Below are 21,510 nucleotides of genomic sequence, written 5' to 3'. Positions count from 1 at the left end.
GGGAAATATGAAAGTGATATTAATGTTTACGACTAAACCACAAAAGAAAAATATGATGTTTTACAGAGATAAAATAATACAGAGTCTCAAAACAAAAGTGCATTATATCAATGGATGTATATATTTCAAGGGAAAAATAGGAATATAAACTATACTGGTGATTATCAAGTGGTCGTGTTTGAAGGTATTGTCGCATCACTTGATTATATGTATCTGATATGCTTCTTCCTACTCTGGGTTTACCTTTCGCTGCTCCAGATAGCAAAAAGCAGATCATTTAGGGTTTTTTTTCCTGTTTGATTTAGTATCATATATAGTGTACCAGAAAGATAAAACCAAGCAAAATATGATATACTTTTTAGAAAAATTAAAAAAATATATATATGATATATGCAAAATATGTTTACTTTTTGAGCATCTAACGACCAAAACACCTTTTAGCAATTTGTAACAGGATACTTGGTGCAGGGGAGGACAAGGAACAAGGGACCTTTAGAACAGACATAAGCAGGTATCAAGGGACCAATCAAAATAACAAATAACATGCACGGGTGATTACCTTAGATTGATCAATTGCATAAAGTAGATTAAAAAGAATAGTTAACAAACTATTCTCCCCAACTAGTCAAGGCACATCACAGCACACGGGTCTTTCGCTGTCATTTAAGAATAATGTAGTGTACATGGCCGCTACCATATTTCCATGTATTATGTCTATATCAAACTTTAATTTTCATTACAGAAGGTGAATGGTTAGAGAAGGTAAATGGACTCAGATTCAGTTTTTATGTCCACAAACATATTTTACGATAGTGATTCGGACATTGTCCATCTTCTCCTGGTACTACCCTTATAATGTCCCTTAGATTTGAACAAAATAATGATAAAATACCAGTATACGACTTCTTGCTCCACCGGATTTTAAGTAACAATGACAAACATTATAAAAATCATTATTGAAATGCTTCACAGACCTTCTGCAATCGTTCCGCTATATGCTTTTGAGCATGAGACTGATCCACTTTAAAGAGGTAAAAATCCCTCTCTCGCTTAGCAGTCGACATGTTCAATGCTAGTTTTGTTCTCGAGTAGCACTCTTGTATGCTACATATAAAAAAGTGGGTTATACGCTTTTAGTTAATAGATATGTTAAAGTCATAATGGACAGGAAAAAAGTTAGCTAGTATGTACCAATCTCTTCCATGATATCATCCTATTTAAATTTGCTCAAGTATTTGATGTTCCAAGTATCTTAATAAAAAGGTGACCTCTTTCTCCCACCTAGAACGAAAAGATAAAAAATAAAAAGATATGTTCAGCATGAACATGATATCATATCAAAAGATTAGAAATAAGAAAATGCCAATAATATATAATGTTGGTATAATATATGAATCTAATCCGGTATTGGTATCGGCTCATATTAGAGAGGCCCGGTAACGGGGAATAGTATATCAAACAACTCGCTACTATTAGGGGTCAATTCAAAGCTAAATGTGATCTAAGTGAAGTATCCAGATTTCCCAGGTCCTGCAGTAAACATATATTTTAAACTCAAGATATATATATATATATATATATATATACATGTACACATAGGTAGAGAAGAGAGAGATAGGCACAGAGAGACATAGTAGAGAGGGATAGAACAGAGAGAGACAGATATGAATAGAGGGATTTATAGGAGGGTGGGGGGAGAGAGAAGTACAGATATAGAATACATTTACAAAATTAACACATTGTACACAGAGATGGAGAAGAGAGAGAGAGACCACAGATACACCTACATTTACACACACACTCATATACATATACAATATACAAAGTTAATATACATAGATATATATCTATACACATGAAAAACATAAAATTGGACCTAATTTGAGTGGAAATAATACCTTAGTTTTTATATATATATAACCCAATTGAAGCTTCAAATTTTAATCGAACACCTAAATCCCTAATTCCTCAGCTCAACTGAACCTTAATCCCATATTTCAGCGAACCCAGTTTTGAGCTCCAATTATATTTTTCCCAAACCGGAGTTTCCGTTGCTGCTAGTTTTGTTGGGTGAAATGAGTAAAGGAAGGCTCCACAAAGTTCTATTCAGTAAAGCTTGACCAAAGTTTTTTGACAAAGCCAAATAAATATTGGACAAGGAGGGAGACCAAATATTTGAACTGGGGGCCAAAATTTGGACAAGCCCAAAATTTTGACAAGCAAGCCGCTTTGTGTGAACTTTATAATTTTTTTTTCTTAAGAGTTTTATTCAGTTTTTAGTTTTTTTTTTAAATTATAGAAAACTTTATTCTTTTTCAAAATATTATTTTGGTTCAAAAATTTTATAAATATAAAGTACAATTTTTTGTAAAGAAAATCAAAATTGAACTCTCTTTGTCAATTAGTTTCAAGAAAAATGATTATTTAAATAATTTTTTATTAAATGAAAAAGAATATTTTGAACCCAGCAACTTGGCACCATTTTTTTACATCTATGGTAACACTTTTGAACAATGTTATGATAGACTAGATTGATCATACCCTACTACAACATTTTCTATGGCAACACCAAACAATAATGTTGTAGAGAACCGTTTAATGCGTAGTGAACAAAAGAACAATGAAAAAAAAATTAACTTAAATATAGCTCCGGGATCTGAAAATTCATATCAGACCACATCATCATTCTTCCTCTCAACCTTAATAAGTCTTTGCAAGAGCTACCAGGGAATGAATTACATTAATTATAATATCTATATAAAACATGAATATTGTGTATATATAACGATAAAAAAGTAAGTTATGCCATATAAGCAGATATTGCAGTTTGCCCAATCATATCAAACTCCAACAATGCTTTTACATTTTCATGCAAGATATAAATTGTTTTCTCAGTTCCAAACAGGCCGGAATCACACGCAATCAGTAGTGACTCCACAATGGCTTTCATGAAAACTACATCATCTTTGTAAAACACCTTATTATTTTTTGGCACAGTTTTGTTTAGCTTTATTTTTCTATCTTCATCTTTGAGTTTCTATAACTCATCTTTTCGCTTTGACTCCGCATGCAACACATCCTTTTTCTTTTTCTATAAATAATTAAATAAAATAAGAATAAACAGTTATTATTTACATAATTACTATTGACTACAACAATCATTTAAGAATATATTGACATAATTTTTATAAAGGGGGATTAATTTCATTTTATTGCATAAAACATATGTCTCTAAGCATATGCCTAGTAAATCTTAATAACATTTTATCTTTTATCTGTTTGGAGGTGAGGGGTCAAAAGCAACAGAGTCTTCATTATTTACCAATAATTATTTGGCACTGAGCAGTTTAACAACAACTCGGACATTCTTGTAATGAGTAGTTCCTTCTTGATTAAGAGGTACTTGACAACTTTATTTTTCATAGAACATAGGAGAATGACTATTGGAAGCATTAACCAAGGCCTTAGGTTCAGCCATCTCCCCCTCATTTCTTTCCAACTGATCCAACAACTTTGCCTTTGTAGTTTTAGTTTTTTTTTATTTCGGAAAATTAAAGAATGTTGTTGGAGTGAAAAAGCCACCAACCCCTCGAACCCTTCCTGAATGCTCAGGAGTCCGAAGTGCAGTAGTCAACACCTCTTTTGTTCCATGTGAAACAAATTCACCCTTCTTCTTCATTTAAAGTTACTCAGCCGGTCAAATATATACATACAGTGAGTGCATTATTTGTGATACAATTATCTTTGAAGGGAAATAAGTATTAAAAATATCTAGATTCATTCAAGCCTTGACTTACAATTCTAGCATTTATTTATGTTTTGCATGCACCAAAACAAATTAGTTTTAATTAATAAATACAATTTAACCATGTTTTATTTAATCACCTAGAAAGTAGAATGACAATCCTGTATATTTAATTAGTAAAATATATTCATACCAGCCATTTGGGGCACGTCCAGTATATTTAATTAGTAAAATATATCTTTACCGATAAACGCATACTTCATCAGAGGCCTCATCAATTTCTTCTTTTTTACAATAAATTGCATCACATATTTAGCAGTTCAATCATATTTAAACTGTCTCCACTTTTCGGCTCCTGATTGTAGCACAAGCTTTTCATCCTCGACCTTTTCAGAGTTATTCTTTCCGTCACTTTTTTGGAAAATTACTTTCTTGGCTTTTTGCTTCTTTACCAGTTTGCTCCCTCAGAATGGAGAAAATTGAACATAAAGCCATCAGTCATGAGGATACAAATGAAAGTATTTTATACAAGTATTTACATATATTTACATCATCAGTTGGTGATGACATGAGATGCAGGGGTTTTTGCAAGTTCATATGAGCGACATCATCAGTAGCGACATAAGTTGCAGGGATTTCAGTGCAGGATGGGGGATGTTATATGGTCATGTCTCCTAAGTTATCTTCATGATATAATTCATGATAGTCTTGAGTAGTGGAGGACAATGCAAAAGACCAGGTTGCATAAACATGATTACTGCTTGCCTTGGTAACAAACACATATTTATGTTTTTTGTGACCTTGTCGACTGAAATCCATAATTGTGAAGCCAAGATCATCAACCCTTATTTCTTTATCATTACTTTCCCATTTACACAAGAGCTAGGGAGCTTTGAATGCATGGTAGTCTAATTCCCATATCTCTAGTCTGATACCATAAAATGACAAATGACTTTCTACAGGGTTCAAGTCCTTGGCACTAGAGACCTGGACCAATATCGACAACAATGGTATTCCTTGTCAAGACTAGTTACTCAATAATGATGATTTGACAACAACAAATTGAATAAACTCACAGAATGTATGGAAACACTTCAACATTATTTAGAAGATCAAGTAGATGTGCTTCATCTCGCTTCTTTTCTTCCACGGATTTTATTATCAAAATGGATAAATGACAAGATATCTGATTATTTGGTCCTTTGGAAGACCGGTAGTGGAGTAATTTTCACTATGAAACTCGATACATAATTCTACGGACTCTTCTCCAAGGTAACTATCTACCATACAACAATCTAGATAATAACAGTGTTGAACATAACTCTTGAGTACTTTAATAAATCGTTCAAACGCATACATCCATCTATAAAATATTGGTCCACATAAGCATAGTTCCTATACCAAGTGGACTATTATTTGTACTATTTCATCAACAAATGACACATAGGAAACCTTTTCTAAATCGCACAAGGTCAGTATGACATCTAACTACAGATTATCCATATTTGACATGTCTACTACTTTATTACACACAAAATTAAAAAAGGAACATAGTCTAGTAATTATGACCTTAACATTCGTCCAAAGAATGGAGGGAATTGCAATCGGGAGTAAAAATTAGAAAAGGATGTGGCAATCATGTGACTTTAGCCCGTACATATTCAAATTAGGCATGAAAACACAATTTTTGAAATTTGATGCATATTTATATGGAAGTTTCATAGACATTAATGATGACAAGAAACTCTTTTTTCAGCCTTTGACAAAGTAAAAGGAGAAGGAGGCAAATAGGTTTCCTTTACTCCAACTTGGGGAGTCATATCAGATCTAAAACCCATTTCCATCATATCACAATGGGCTGCCACACTATCTTTTATCTTATGGTACATATTTAATAACGTGCCAATCAGACTATCACATACATTTTTTTGACATGCATGATATCAATACAGTGCCTAACATGGCGAGATTTCAAGTATTCTAACTCAAAAAATACTGAATTTTTCTTCCATAGACTTTCAAGTTTCTTTGCCTTCTTCATTTTCTTCCAAATTCAAATTTTAGATGTTCTTGCTCTTCTAACACTTCTACTCCAGATAGGGTTCAACTTGGCTGCCCAAACTCTTGTTGTCCATTAAAGATGCCATTTTTCTTCTATAAGGATGATGTAGAGGGAAAATATCGATGATGACCTTGATAGCACATTTTTCTACTATGAGTCATATAGTTAGCAACGGTGTCATCTCCACAAACTGGACAACACCTATAACTTTTATTGACGCAGCCGGATAAATTTCCGTAACCAGGGAAGTCATTTATCGTTCACATTAAAACTGCTTATAAAGTGAAAATTGATTTGTTATACGCGTCATAAAGATTTGTTTCCCCTTTCTCTCAAAACTTTTTCATATCATCAATAATCGGTTGTAAGTAAATTTCGATATTATTACCAAGCTCATGCGGGCCAGGGACCAATTTTGACATTATATATTTATTTTTCATACATAACCAGGGAGGAAGATTGTAAGTCACCAATATTTCTAGCCATCAACTATATCTATTAGATAGGCCAATATTGTGAGGGTTTACACCATCTACCGACAAAGCCAAACGAAGATTTCTCGGTTCACTACCAAAGGAGGGACACCTAATGTATATTTTTCCAAGATGGAAAGTCGGCTAGATGCCCTATTTTACTACCTTATATCCATTCCTACACATGCCAACACATTAGTTTAGTGGTGGAAGAAGATTTAAACATACATTTAAATCTAGAAATTATTGGGAAATACCACATGACTTTTTATAGAATATTAACTCTTTCTTCAGCGTTCTTTATCAACTTCCACCACGAAAATAGACACTTAGGACTATCAGCATGTATACAGTGAAAGGTTTTTTTTTGCTTCATATGCGTTACTAGGTAACACATTATCTTTGGGAAGTGGAGACCCAACAGAAGAGAGGAGGTCGTTGAAGGTACTATCGGTAATACCAAACCTAGATTTTCAGTTATGCAACTTCAACATTGACTCTAACATAGTACAATCACTACCTTCATATAGAGGTTTCTCAACATCAGCTACGAATCTCCTAAAGTGATACAAATCATTATCATATTGACCCAAGTTATATGCCGCGTCATAAAAACATTGACTCGAGTTATATACCGCTTCATATTGACCCGAGTTATATCAATACAGTGTCTGACATGCTCTTTATCTTGCTTTGACGCTTCATCAAAAGCTTGTTCGGGAGCTGGGTCTAGAGCTTGCTTGTGAGCTGGACAACTAGAACTCAAAGATTTAGGATCCGTAGAAGTAGTCTTTCCGTGCCGGACCCAATGGACATAACCTAAACAAAAATAACTGTCATGGATATAGCCCCTGATTGTTTATACAGACAATTTTTTAAAATTGGCGCATCATTTACATGTGCTAGGAATTTTGTTAAGATCTTCACAATTATCTTCGTCATATATGCATCACATGTGGAAAGAAAGGGCATCTGGAAAAACATTACAGAATTCATAATGGACAAAAATCATACCATGGAGGAAACAAACAGAAAACAACTTACTATGATCAGAACGGCAGAACAAAGGCAGCTTACTATCATCATGCTGACAGAGTTAAATCACCCACATTTATCCAAAAATGGATAAAGAAATCTGATTTACATATTTCATATGTTTTATCTGTTAACCATGTTGGACCCAACAAACTTTGGGTATCAAAAGGTTGAGTTGTTTTATTTGTTTTGTAAATGTGTCTTGCCGCTCGAGTCAAATCAACTCAATGGATCTTGGATAGAGGATGTACTAGACATAATAGTGGAGACAAATCATAATTCTTGAGTCTTTAGATGAAAAAGGTTGGAAGAGTGACTATTGGTGATAGCAAAACTCTTCAAATCCTTGAAAAGATAAAGTAGGTAATAAACACATTTCAATTGATAAAGTTTAATATGTTAAAGGTCTAAAATATAATCTGCTTAGTATAAGTCAGTTATATGATGATGGTCATAAGGTTAATTTTGGTATTGAGAAGTGTATTATTACTATTGGTACTAACAAAGTCTCCTTAATTGCTAGAAGGGAAGGAAATATATATATATATATTGGACTTTGAGTTGTAGAATATAGCTTGTTATCTTGCTGCAATAGACATGGATCCTAATGTTTGGAATAGAAGATTGGGTCATGCTCATATGGACTTGCTTAACAAGCTTTCAAAGAAGAAGCTAGTCAGAGGTTTACCCAAAATTAAGTTTGTCAAGACTGAGGTGTGTTCGGCATGCAAATTAGGCAAACAAACTAAAAGTACTCGCAAAGCAAATAAGATGGTATCTAATTCTAAACCCTTAGAACTTTTGTATTTAGACTTATTTGGTCCAGAAGCTTATAAACGTATTGGAGATAAGCAATATGGTTTTGTAATTGTTGATGAATATTCTCATTTTACATGGGTAATATTTCTTCGTACTAAATATGTTGCTATTATTGAGTTTGAGAAACTAATTATGTTACTTGAGAATAAGCTCAATACAAAGCTTGTAAGTATAAGGAGTGATCGAGGTGGTAAATTCCAAAAAGACTTTATTACTTATTGTGAAAAAAGAGGAATATCACATGAATTCTCGGCTCCAAGTACTCCACAACAAAATGGTATGTTAGAAAGAAAGAATAGGTCATTGCAAGAAACAACAAGGACATTATTACAAGAAAGCAAGCTACCTAGAAGTTTTTGGGTAGAAACAGTCAACACAGCATGCTATGTTCTGAATAGAGTATTGATAAGACCTATTTTGGACAAGACTCCATATGAATTTCTAAATAAAAAGAGGCCCAATATCAGTAACTTTAAGATTTTTGGCTCAAAATGTTTTGTGCTCAAGACAATTGGTAATGATGGTAAATTAGATGATAAATCTTACGAAGCTATTTTTCTTGGTTATTCTATGACTAGTAAAACCTATAGAGTTTATAATTTGTTTAAGCATATTATTGAGGAATCTATAGATGTTACTTTTTAAGAACCTGACAACGATCTTCCAAGAGACGAGGAAGATGATGTAGGTGAAGCCGGACAACAGCAAGCTGAAATAAAGAAGGCTACTCCAAAACAGCAAGCTGAATCAAAGACTGATTCTGGAAAACAGCAAGCTGACATTGAAACTGCCTCTGGAAATCAGCAAGCAAAACTTCTACTTCAGTTGATGATGCAATTATAAAGATGAAAAAGATGACTCTTGATGGTCCTAGAGGAAATAGAGCAAAGGATAAAATGCCAATCTATGATGGTGAAGACTTAGCTCCTTCATCTAAGATAAGAAAGACCTCTCATTAAGTTATCTCAAAGCATTCATTGCCAAAAGCTACACGGACAGTGAAGAATCACCCTCCAGAACAGGTTATTGGTGATATTACTGATGGACTCAAGACGAGGAAAGGCAATACAATTTTTTGTGCTTATGCTGCATTTCTAGCTCAAGAGGAACCCAAGAATGTCAAAGAAGTACTCGAAGATGAAAATTGGATCTCGACTATGCAAGAAGAAATCATTCAATTGGAATGATGAAAATTGCATTATCCACAGCAGAAGGTGAGTATTTAGCAGTTGTAGTTGTTGCTCTCAAATTTTGTGGATGATTCAAACTCTACGAGATTTTGAAATCAAGTCTGGTAAAGTTCCAATCTAATATGACAATACTAGCACCATCAACATATCAAAGAATCCTATAAATCACTGAGGAACAAAGCATATTGATGTTCGTCACCATTTCTTGAGAGATAATGCTGTCAAAGGTAAGATTGAATTAGTTTTCTACCATTCGAAGAGAACATGGCATGTGCAGTGTATAATGGCAAGCTATCTTTCGAAATTTGTTAATGTTAGCTTACTATCAATTTTTATGTTAGCTTACTATGATTGTTTATTAAATGTTATAATTTGTGTTTAATTTGATTTGTTAATTTTGACATGCCATTATCTATTTATTGATGCTTACTGGTTTGCCTTTTTTGATGTTTTCTTTCTCCAAAAGAGGATGCTCTCAACACTTCTAATCAGCTCTCAACCTAGATCTTTTTGATGTTTTAAGGGGGGGAAATTTAGGAGATTTATGTTTGTTTAAGGTTTGTTTAAGACTTGTTTCATCTGTTGGTTTATGGTTAATCTGGTGTGGTTTGCTACTTGGTTTATAAACTTGGGTTATAATAATTATTTTTGTTTAAGACTTGATTTTCTTTGGTTTTGTTAAGACTTGGTAATGTAATGATATGCTGCTATGTTGGTTGTGTTGGATATGTATTTATTTTAATTTGCAGTTTATTTATTTGCAGTGGTTTGTTATAAAGTATTGCTTAATTTTGAGATATGCATATATTTAGAGGGAGTTTTATAATTTTCCTAAATGTGTGTAATCATCAAAAAGGGGGAGATTGTAACTCCTTAGTTTTGATGATCACAACACAGCAAGCCATCATATTGTTATTTAAAACTTTTTGCAGGATATATGAGATTAATGACATTATTGTTTAAGCATCATGACAGCAAGTTGTCATCAGACAGTAATCTATTACAGCAACCTATGATCACGTTATTTAGAACAATAGCAAGCCAAGATGGACAGTCCAGATTCAATAAGGAAAAAAAATTTCAACGAGAAATTTTAGGAATTTCTTTTAACGAATTGTAAGGACTTCTCTATTATATTATACGTGGTTTATATATATTAGAGCTCAGTTATAAAATATTTTCTAACTTTAAAACAATTCCTAATTTATAGGAGTTTGTTTTCTTTTCAAACTTTATCTCCTACAAATTTGATTGAAAAACGTTTTATACTCATACAAAAGAAAAGATACTTTTTATGATCGTTTTTCTTTCTTTCTCCCTTCTATCAAGCGTATACATGAATATTGGAAATCATCCCAACTAATTTAAATGTTAGAATTGGATTCTAACCATTGTAAGTTATTGATATTTTTTTGAACGTTAGTGTATGTTTATTACGAGTTCTCGTGCAGTTTGTATGACTGACGTATTGCAGCAAGAACACTCACAACTCACTGATCTTTATTGGTTCTAAAATACTTTCGAGCTCTTAATTATATACACTTATTTTATCTTAGAGAGTATAGAGTTTGAGTTGTAATTACTTTATCATTTGATTTGTCTTGTTCAATTTGTATTGATTAGTTGATGGATAGTTGGCTAAGGGAAACAAGAGTTTGGTGAACTAGTGCTAGAGTAGTTTGTACTACGTGGTAGTATAGTACTTAGAGGGCAAGTTCACAAACAGGGTTTCAGCAAGCCATTATCAGCAGCTGGAAAAAGGGAAATATATTATTATATCTTGTAGTTGTAAACTTATTGTGATTGAATAATATATTCTCTTACCAAGTTGGTAAGGGACCACGACCTAGACCATAGGGGATTAGGGGTCCAACCTGGCTAAAATTCTTGTTTGTTTGTGCATATGCACTGCATTTAGTCATCTTAACTTACCATTGTCAGATTATTGAAGTAAGCATTATTGGGTAAAATTTAAAATTAATGTTAGTTAGCCATAATCACCTATTCACCTGGTCTAGGTGTATTTTCAAGTAGAACGTACGCTACCCATAACACATGTTTTTTGACTTTTTTCATTCAAAATTCATAATTTTACATATCTTTTCAAAATATATATTTTTGAATTAAAGTTTAATATTTATAATTTTATTCAAAAAAGAAATTGGGAAACTAATATATGAACTTATCCTCCTTATTCATCTTAAAATCATAATCCAATTGTATTTTGGTACATATTAGACAAAATAATATTTTTGTGTACTGGTCAACCTTTTTGTGCTTGTCATATGCTAGCAAGAAAATACAAAGTGGGCTCACTTTGCCCGTTTGCATTTCCTACTTTTTGGAAAGACCCAAAATTTATTAGAAAACTTGTCTATTGAAAATTTTGAGTTAAAAAAATATAAGCATGGTTTTCAATAATAAATTTTTATTACAGTTGAAAATATTAATAATATTCATGATAATTACGTCAAAGTACATATAGTCAAGTCAAACGATTATAATTTCAAATAAAATTGATTAATAATTAAATAAAAATGAACAATAATATTATCATTCATTTAAATTCTTATGTATAAATAAACAAAGCAATTAGTAAATATTTTTATAAACCGTATCATTTTTCTCATAAGTATAAATTTTTTATCAAATTTTTTTTATCTTATCTTATCTTATACCTCTAAAAATTTTATTTGATTAAATGTTGTTATGTAACTATTATTTTGTGCATGACAAATAATTTCTGCATTATAGTCAGAGGTTATTTAGAATTAATTTTATTGTAGTATTATTTTTATTATTGTTAGTTATGGTTGGATTAGTACATATATTATTGTTATTTGAGGTCAATAAGTGGTTTATATATAATCTCACTATATGAAATTTTGAATTTTTGAAAAAATGTCATTCAAGTTAAGTTTTTTATACACTGCTTACCACTTGATTTTTAGAATGTCATTTTATTTAAAACACAAAATAAATTAGAGTAATATATGTTTAGGCTTCTACGTCCACATCTAATTAATTTACATAATACATGGAGCAAAGTATATTGAATAAAAAATTTGAACTATATTGAGCCCATTGAAACCCTTGATATATAACTCGGTGTACAAAATAGAGAATATAAAAAAGGTAGGTAAAACCCTAATACAAGCGCAAGCGGGCGCCTCCTTACAAATAAAATAAACTTGTACATGGCTATGAAATAGTATTTTGATGTTATTTGTATTTTTTGGTGTTGTAAGTATCCCATTTTTCTTGTTAAAACTTAAAACCCTAAAATAAGTATCCCATTTTTCTTGTATATGTATGTAGATTGACAATGAATGCCACTTGTATTTGTTTTTGCATGACCTCCATAACAAGAATTATCCCTTTCAAATGAACGTTAAAACAAAGAATTGCTTTACATTTGTAATAACTTTTTTGTTCCTCATAAATAATCAAATACATGATATACTAAAAAAATGAAAATTTATACATAAGAAGCCCATATATTATTTATATTTTATCTTCATATTTGTTTAATTATATAATTAAATTTATTTTATATTTATGTGTGACCTTTTTTCAGAGACATGCAGAGGAATTTTATTTTTCTGGCTATTTGGAGCAAGTTCCACAAACAATGAAGAAATTGCTCCAAGTCCCTTATGTTTCTCCTCTTCATCAAACTACTAGTGTAAGCTTTCTCTGTTCTTCTTTAAATTTTACTATACAAATATGTAAAATAAATATATATGCAGATAGTACAAGTGAAGCCCTCATCACTATTTAACTTTATATTACGCGACACATGGTTGAAAATGAGATTTCTTACTTGATAAAGATGTACCATCTCTTTATGACAAATTATAGTGTTGTAAAAACTTATATTTTAGTAGAAGAACAAGTAGGCTCAACATTTTCAGCCTCACTAGAACCTGCTACTGATGTAATAGATCTGTAACTATTCGAAAAGTATATAGTTAAGGTTTTTCTTGAATCGAGTAGTAATCACTATTTAACTTTATATTACCAGACATATGGTTGAAAATAAGATTTTTTACTTGATAAAGATGTAGGCCGTGTTTGGGAGAAATTATAGTTTTGTAAAAACTTATATTTCAATACATGAACAAGTACGCTCACCATTTTCAGGCTCATAATCTTAGTAGTGGAATTGGTGGTGGCATTGTTGGCGGTGAAGTTCGTGCTAACTTAAGCAGTGTCATTGGTGGTAACTTTAATAATGGCATCAACGGTGGTAGCATTGGTGGTATATTGGGTAGTCTTAGTAGTGACATTGGCGGTAGCATGCCTAGCATCTTTAGTGGGTACATTGGTGGTACTAGATACGATAACATTAGTAGTGGATTTGGTGGCATTGATGATGACATTTGTTGTAGTGCTCTTGTTAGTGCAATTGGCCGTATTGGAAGCGGTATTTTTGGTAGGAGAATTGGTGGTGGTATTGTTGGTGTTGGTGTTATAGTTCGTGGTACTTTAAACATTTCCATTGGTGGCCACATTAATTATGCTATTATAGGTGGTACAATTGGTGGTGGCATTGGTGGTAGGTTTAGTAGTGGCATGGCTAGTTGCCATAGTTTCAGCATTGGTGGTATATTGGTTAGTCTTAATAGTGGCAAGGGTGGTAGCATTAGTTGTAGCTTAAGTAATGCATGGCTGGTAGCTTTAGTGGTAACACTGGTTGTATGTTCGGTAATATTCGGAGGTAGTGTTTTTAGTTATGGTCTTGGTCCCGGTTCCATTGGCGTATTAGCATCTCTAGTGGTGAAAACCTTCATAGTGGTGGCATTCGTGGGTGTGCTATTAATATGAGTGGTGGTGCTCGTGACATTAACCCACCTTATAGTGTTGACTAACTACATTTGGCATTGACATCAACATCAATATTATCCTAATAAATCCTTCGAGCTCCTCGTGTGGCTAATTCCTAATTTTGTTTCTTGTGCTACTCCCAAATCTACTATCACTTTTACAGAGGATGAACCCATGTTCACAATAGGATTTCTGACTTGCAGGAGATGTACTTCCCAAAAGAAGCTCGGGTTCTCCAACAAGTTCGGGTTCTCGAAGAAGTTCATAAACCTTAGGCTCTTTTTATGATTTTAAAGATGTCTCAGCTCTTACAAAATTATGTCTCAGCTCTTACAAAATTGTACCATAAAAGCAATCATTCCAGTGGTACCTCCATTTGATTAATAATTAGATTTTTGTACATACTTTCACTAGACAATTTTGGAAATAATTACAATTCTCAAACCCAAAAAGTACTTTGAAGCATGGGTTTATAAGCACATATGATTCATATATTTGTCTATTTGGTAGTTTTATTTTTTGAATTTAGGTCATGAACATTACAAATAATTTTTAAGTAATGATCTAATACAACAATGAATTGTGGTTAATCTCCATGAATGATAAATAGTTATATAAATTATTAGCAAGTATCATGTAATCAAATGATACATATATACATATATGCTTGTGTGTATGTAAGTTGCTAACCTATTAACTACATAAAACTACTCTAGATGTCAATTTTTTTATCATTTCTCAAAAGTTGTCTCCTTTAAAAAAATTATATTCAGCCTGGAAATTGTATGCATGTATTTTGTGAGAAAAAAATATTGTGTAAAAAACAATGTTTTATTAAATAATTATGTTTTGATTTAGTATTGTATTAAAAATCATGAATCATGTTCGGTATGAAATACTATTATTATGTAAAAAGGTATTTTTATGTAAAAAAGTGGAGAAGTTGTAAATTATTTTAAAAATATAATATATATTTTAGATATGTGTTCATCATTCGTATAAAGGAATAATTTTTCGAAATTTAAAAAACAATAAAAAGATAAAACTAGAGAAAAAGAACAAAAAAAGTATAATTAGTTCATAGGGTGGTTAATAATAAAAGTTACTAGTTTGTATAAACCTTCCTCTAAAATTAATTATTAACAAGTGTTTATTAATAAAAAATAATAGGTTATTTGAATCTTCATCTAGATGATTGATGAAGGTTCAACCATAACCCAATTTTAATGGTAACTGTATGCACATAAGGCTGAAGCTGGATTTTGGCTTGGCGGCGACTGATCCCAACGCCGCCAAGGCCAGGCACTAGGCGCCAAAGTGGGCGACCGTATGGAGCTGGATTGACGCTTGATGGTGGGCTGATTTATACTTGGTTGCTGGGGCTAGTTGGCTTGACAATAATCAGGTTATGTTGGGCTGAATATGTGGCTGGTTGGGCAGCCAAGATGCATTATATTATTGGGCCCAAAGGCTGGGTTAATTATTGGACTCATGTGGGGGAAATAAATTCTGGGCTACAAGTGGCATGGCTGTGAGACAATAAAAAATGTGGGAAATAGTTGGGCTGCATATATATGTGTATACATATATGAATGGGTGTCTAGAGATTGCTAGCAACTGCTCAACAGATTGCACAAACCAATGGTTGGCTGCCAGATGTCGCTGTAACTGCTAGAAACCACTTGGCTGAGAGTAACTACCTATGTAACTGCTCAGCAAGGGGGGGGGGAATGTGAGAAGATATAGATAGGAATATATTTGGTGTAATTTGTATCTTGTATTCATTATTCTGCATATAGAAACTTGTATAGAGAAAGATAGGCAAACATTGTAGTCTTGGCTTATATTCTCTTGTTTCCTTTTCGGTGGTGATGGCAATGAAAAGGTTGGGAGTGTATTCCTGTAAATTCTGATGTGTGCTTATATTTACTAGTGGCTATAATCAGATTAGCATAATAATTAACGAAGGGTGTTGGCTATTGTTCTTGTGCCGCTTGTCTATACTGAGCGTCTGGGGCTGCTGGGGCCGCTGGGGCGACAGGTTCTGTTGGAGCCGCTACTAAGCGACTGAGTGACAGGAATTTGTGGGTGATTGAGCGACTGAGAACAGGCCGCACAGGCGACTTTGGAGAAAAAAAAATAGGCCTTTGACAACTAGTATCAGAGCTTTGTTGGTGAATTCGTGGGATTAATCATGGTTGGAAACTCTATGAGTGAACGGTTGACAAGGCTGGAGGAATTTGTTGGAGTTCCTCTGTCAAAAGATGATATATCATTGGTGAATCATATTGATAACCTTCATGAAGGTCTGAACGAAGTGAATGCGATGGTTGAGACTCTCAATAGAGTTTGTGATGGCAAGTTTGCAGACTTGTTCGCAACAACCGTTGTGTCTACTGAATTGACTAGAGATCAAATGCAGAAGATGAGTGATGAGATTACTATCTTGAAGAGGGTTGTGGCTGGAAGCGCCTCTAGTGGTTCAAGTGATGGCCACTCTAAGTTTAAAGTTCCAGAACCAAAGGCGTTTGGTGGTAGTCGGAATGCTAAGGAACTTGAAAACTTCTTGTGGGATATGGAACAGTACTTTAAGGCTGCCCACATTGGAGAAAATGAGAAGTTAACGGTTACAAGTATGTACTTGATTGGGGATGCAAAATTATGGTGGCGTACACGGACGGATGATGATGAGGGTTCGGCGAGGCCCAGAATTGATAATTGGGAAATACTGAAGAAAGAGTTGAAGGATCAATTTTTGCCTAATAATGCTGCATGGTTGGCTAGAGAAAGCATGAACAATCTAAGGCAAACGGGTATTGTTTGTGACTACCTGAAGGAGTTCAGTTCACTGCTGTTGGATATTAAGAATATGTTAGATGAGGATAAGTTGTTCAATTTTGTGTCAGGACTGAAGTCATGGGCACAATCAGATTTGAGGAGGCAGAATGTAAAAGATCTGAATAATGCAATTATTGTCGTTGATGGGCTGGTTGATTACATAGTTGGGAATTTTGCTGGTGATGCTGGGAAAAACAAAGGTGTCGCTGAAAAGGCAAAGGGCCGAAGGACAGGAAGAAGTTCAAAAAGAAAGATGGTGATGCCCAAGCCAAACCCAAGAATAATGGTCAGTCTAAGGCAAATAGCAAGGGCTGCTACATTTGTGGGGGTCCTCATATGATGAAGGAATGTCCTAAAAAAGAGAAGTTGAATGCCATAATTGAAACCGAAGAGAGTGAGGTGCAGTATGAGGCGCCAAGGCGTGTTAATCCAATCAGGATGGTGAATGTCCTACGAACTGAGGAAATGGTGAAGACTCATGGGTTGTTGTATGTGAACGTTATTATTAATGGTCAGAGTGTGATGGCCATGGTAGACACAGGTGATACTAATAGCTTTGTGTCTGAGAAAAATGTTAAGTTGCTGGGTCTTGAGTTGCAACCTAGTACAAGCCAATTCAAAGCTGTGAATGTAAATGCTCAACAAGTTGGAGGTGTGGCTTGTGTGAGTGTAAAGATTGGACCATGGGAAGGGAAGTGCAAGCTGTTGGCGATGCCACTTGATGATTTTGATATTATATTCAGAATGGATTTCCTTTTGGCAGAGAATGTTTCGGTGATGCCTCGTTATGTGGGAATATTCATAGGCGATGAGAAATAACCTTATTTTGTGAAGGGTATTCTAGAGAAGTGGGATAAGGGAAAGGTAGACAATGGGTTATTATCAGCCTTGCAAGTTGAGGCTCGGTTGAAACATGGTGAAGTAACATATCTTCCAGCCTTGGTTGAAGTGAAGCCAGATCAAATAGTTGAAGTTCCAGATCATGCTGCTGAAATACTAAGGGAATTTGATGATGTTATGCCCCCTGAGTTACCTAAATCCTTGCCGCCTAGACGTGCTATTGATCACAAAATTGAATTGGAGCCTGATGTTAGGCCTCCTCCACAAGCCCCTTATAGAATGGGTCCATCAGAACTTGGGGAACTAAGGAAGTAGTTGAATGGTTTACTGGAATCAGGGTTGCTGCGTCCCTCAAAGGCTCCTTATGGTGCTCCGGTTTTATTTCAGAAGAAGACAGATGGGTCTTTGAGAATATGTGTTGATTACCGGGTGCTGAATAAAGTGACAATCACTACACCATAGATGGCCTATCGCAATGATTTAATCATGCGTGTTACAAAATTATGTTACCTTAGGTATGCTCATCTTAGCCTACCGCAACGTAGTACTTTTGATGTTACCATAGCCTTTATAATATGTTACTATAGTTTCAAAGCGTTACATACAAGTAACATATGGAAATTTATGTTACAATAGGGTGTTAATAAATAAAAAATTAACATTATACGAACAATTAAATATATATAATTATTTAACTTGAAAATTAATCAATTTTGATAATATAATTAAGTAATAATATTAATATTAGCTAAAATTGATATAATAATTTATTTTAAATTTTTTTAAACTGTACTAATTAATAATAATAATTTTTTATTAATAAAAAATTTGAACCTTATTTAAACTTAAAATTTTATTAAAAATTAAAAAAAAAAGCAAAATTAAGATATAATTATTTGGGCTCTCTGTGGGCTCTCCATCAGGCGGGCTAAAGTAGGCTCAAATTTTTGGAGAAGGCGGCAGTTTTTTGGAGAAGCCGCAGTTTTTTGTCAAAATTTTACACCCTCTAATTCTAAACATCTCTTTCTCTCTGTGGTTCTCCCACACACTCTCTCTCAGCTTCCAATTGAACTAGGAGTTGAATCATCCTAAAACACTAATTCACGGATTGATGATTAGATTAGCAAAATCTCATAGATCCGAGTTAGGGTTTTTAATTGGAATTGGGGGGTTTTATGTGGAATTGGGGACAAATTCTACTTTAAGGTACTACCCCTCTCTGTCTCTCTCTGATTTTGTGTTATTATAGAGGTTTTTGTGATATTGATTAAGAGCTGTGTTGTGTTTTTAGTATGAAGCACAACCACACAACACAAAACACAAAACCGTAGAAATCGATCTAATTTTTTCAACCAATTTTCAATTCGCGAAGATCTAATGGCGCCTACTGAAGTTTCAGCAAACGGCGACGACATCTCCGCCGCTAAACCACCGGTCACTGGTCGTTAAACGGCGACGACATCTTCCACTTCCAACTGTTATTAAGAATCAGTTAAGTGTTATTGATGGTCCAGGTATATATATATTGTGTGTGTAGATTTGAATTGATGTGTTGATGCTGCCGGCCATATTGTTGCTTTTAGTTTTGTGATTGAATTGGATCAAATGTCGTTAGTTATGCGATACTTGTTTGGCACAAGATATGGTAATCTTTCTATGACTATACCTGATCTCATATTTGGTTACTGAAACCCTTGTTGACTTATTTTATGTTTTGCATATTGTGCAAGTTCTTGATATGATATTGAGGTTTGCTTAACTGTAATTAGTACTAAAATTGAATGTGTCGGCTCTGTGTAATTACATGTCTAAAATCCAAGGATATTGTTGCTCGTTCGATGACAATTGAACTCCTAGGTACAGTTGCCGCCAGGTTGAAACAGGATGTCGTTCTATGTAGGAGGGAAAATTTTTGGATTGTGAAAGAGTTTATGAATGCTGATATGAGTCAGAGCTATCCGAAAGATGTATGTTCTGTTTGCTTGGGTGCAAAGACCGAGAAGTCTTTGGTTGTATGCCAAGGCTGTCGGAGATTATTTCATGTAGACTGCGTGGGACCTTAATATTTGCCAGTATATTCTTATGCCAAGACCTGTTTTTCACACATTAACAAATTAGTTTTTTATTAAAACAAAACACCTCCAGGATTCTGAGCCCGGTTGACTATTTTTGCTGAACATGCTGATTTTTAATGTGCAAGTTTTATCTTTGCTCGTGGTACAAAGACGACCTGACTTGCCAACAAAAGTTATTCTTCTTTCTTGCTCGACTGAAATCAAGAGCACTTGTGCGAGAATGCAGACTGTTTCTTCTGTATTGAAAAGGAATTCAGTAAAAAAGATGACTTTAGCCATGGGTCAAAACAATTCTTTCTCCAGAGGGTTTGATAAAATTCTTCAAATGCTTCTGGTCAGTTTATTTTTTGTTTCATCCTGATTACCAGTAGATTATATTCCTACTAATATATAATGTTTACTTGACTTCAGGCAAGTTTAAGGGAGAACTCTCTGGTGATTCGTGCCAAGGCATTAAGAGCTGTAAGTAGAGTGTACCCAACTTTCTAGTCCCTTCAAGCATTACCAGACCACTTGTTATAGTATTATTTACTATTTTTTGCAAAAAAATTTATGTACTTGCTTCCCTTATTTCGTGAGAGCAGGTTAGCATTATTGTTGAAGCTGATCTAGAAGTTTTGCGTGATAAGCATGTCCAGTCGGCAGTTGAAGACAGGTTCTGTGATTCATCTATATCTGTTAGAGAAGTATCTATAACTGAATTTGTTGATAATCTTGTAGCTGAATTTGTTGATAGTCAGTAAAGTAGAATATCTGGGATATTTACTTGTTATGACATGTATTAAGGATATTTCTTCGAATCTTGGTGTTACCTTTTCTTGTAATGGGTTGATGAATGGTGCTTAATACATTGTAAGAAATCCTTACCATTTATAGTCACATCTATACATCAATATATTTTCTCAGGAACTACTTATTAGTTTGATTATATCAGTTGCGTCCATAATATGTTGATTGGGCATACTATGAGTGTCTTTCTTCTGATGTGGATAATTGTCTCATGCTTCTTGATTGGTAGGATTATTTGATGCATAAGAGTCTAAGTTCCCGTCTCCTTCGATTTTGTGCATACTTGTGATGTTCAACAGATCTTTACAGACATCGGAAATATTCCGCATTTGTTGAGATTTTGAAATTCTCTAAATGGTTGTCAATAGATATCATTCTTTTCTGATTTTAATAATGTCCACGTAAAGTTTTTCCTTTCTGATTTTATTAATGTCCAGGCAAAGATTTTAATAGTAGCTTTTGTTATGTGCATTTGGATGACCACTTTACTTTTTTCAGTATTGAGCTATATGGGCTTCTGGTTGCTGGAGGGAGAGATGACAATTATAGAAGAGCCTAATACATTTACTGAGATGTACAAAAGGAACTCGAGAAACTGGATAAAGAAAAACTGTTGCAAGACCAAGACAAGGTGCAGATGACACCCAAGAGCGCAGATGAAATTTTCGCTTAAACTATGTCTATTTAATCATGTAGTATTTGGCGGGGGTTTGTAGCGATTTGAAGTTTGGTGGTTTGAATTGTTTATTTTATTGACTTGTATGAAAAACAGGTTTATGGCATGTTCAATTTATAAATAAATCATGTCAATTTTTTT

The 21,510-nt window shown here is 33.8% G+C and overlaps 2 protein-coding genes and 1 long non-coding RNA gene across 3 annotated transcripts; 2 read left to right on the top strand and 1 right to left on the bottom strand.

Annotated features, from left to right (window-relative positions):
* Positions 1 to 554: 554 nt before the first annotated feature.
* Positions 555 to 2,000, bottom strand: LOC141664220 (uncharacterized). Its single transcript, XR_012551889.1, has 3 exons — positions 1,899 to 2,000; positions 1,192 to 1,281; positions 555 to 1,104 (listed from the first exon to the last, which is right to left on the bottom strand). It is a non-coding gene; the product is annotated as an uncharacterized LOC141664220 (long non-coding RNA).
* A 15,328-nt stretch (positions 2,001 to 17,328) lies between these two features.
* On the top strand, positions 17,329 to 18,144 carry LOC141666125 (uncharacterized). The gene is made up of 2 exons (XM_074472122.1): positions 17,329 to 17,763; positions 17,824 to 18,144. The coding sequence occupies exons 1-2, from the start codon at positions 17,329 to 17,331 to the stop codon at positions 18,142 to 18,144; spliced, it is 756 nt and encodes a 251-aa protein (XP_074328223.1).
* Positions 18,145 to 20,035: 1,891 nt separating this feature from the next.
* On the top strand, positions 20,036 to 20,727 carry LOC141663552 (sister chromatid cohesion protein SCC2-like). The gene is made up of 3 exons (XM_074469329.1): positions 20,036 to 20,238; positions 20,316 to 20,366; positions 20,489 to 20,727. The coding sequence occupies exons 1-3, from the start codon at positions 20,125 to 20,127 to the stop codon at positions 20,645 to 20,647; spliced, it is 324 nt and encodes a 107-aa protein (XP_074325430.1). The 5' UTR covers positions 20,036 to 20,124; the 3' UTR covers positions 20,648 to 20,727.
* Positions 20,728 to 21,510: the final 783 nt, after the last annotated feature.

This window comes from Apium graveolens, chromosome 6 (assembly GCF_009905375.1).
Source record: "Apium graveolens cultivar Ventura chromosome 6, ASM990537v1, whole genome shotgun sequence".
Classification (NCBI taxonomy): domain Eukaryota; kingdom Viridiplantae; phylum Streptophyta; class Magnoliopsida; order Apiales; family Apiaceae; genus Apium; species Apium graveolens.
This window is presented reverse-complemented; position numbering and strand designations above follow the sequence as displayed.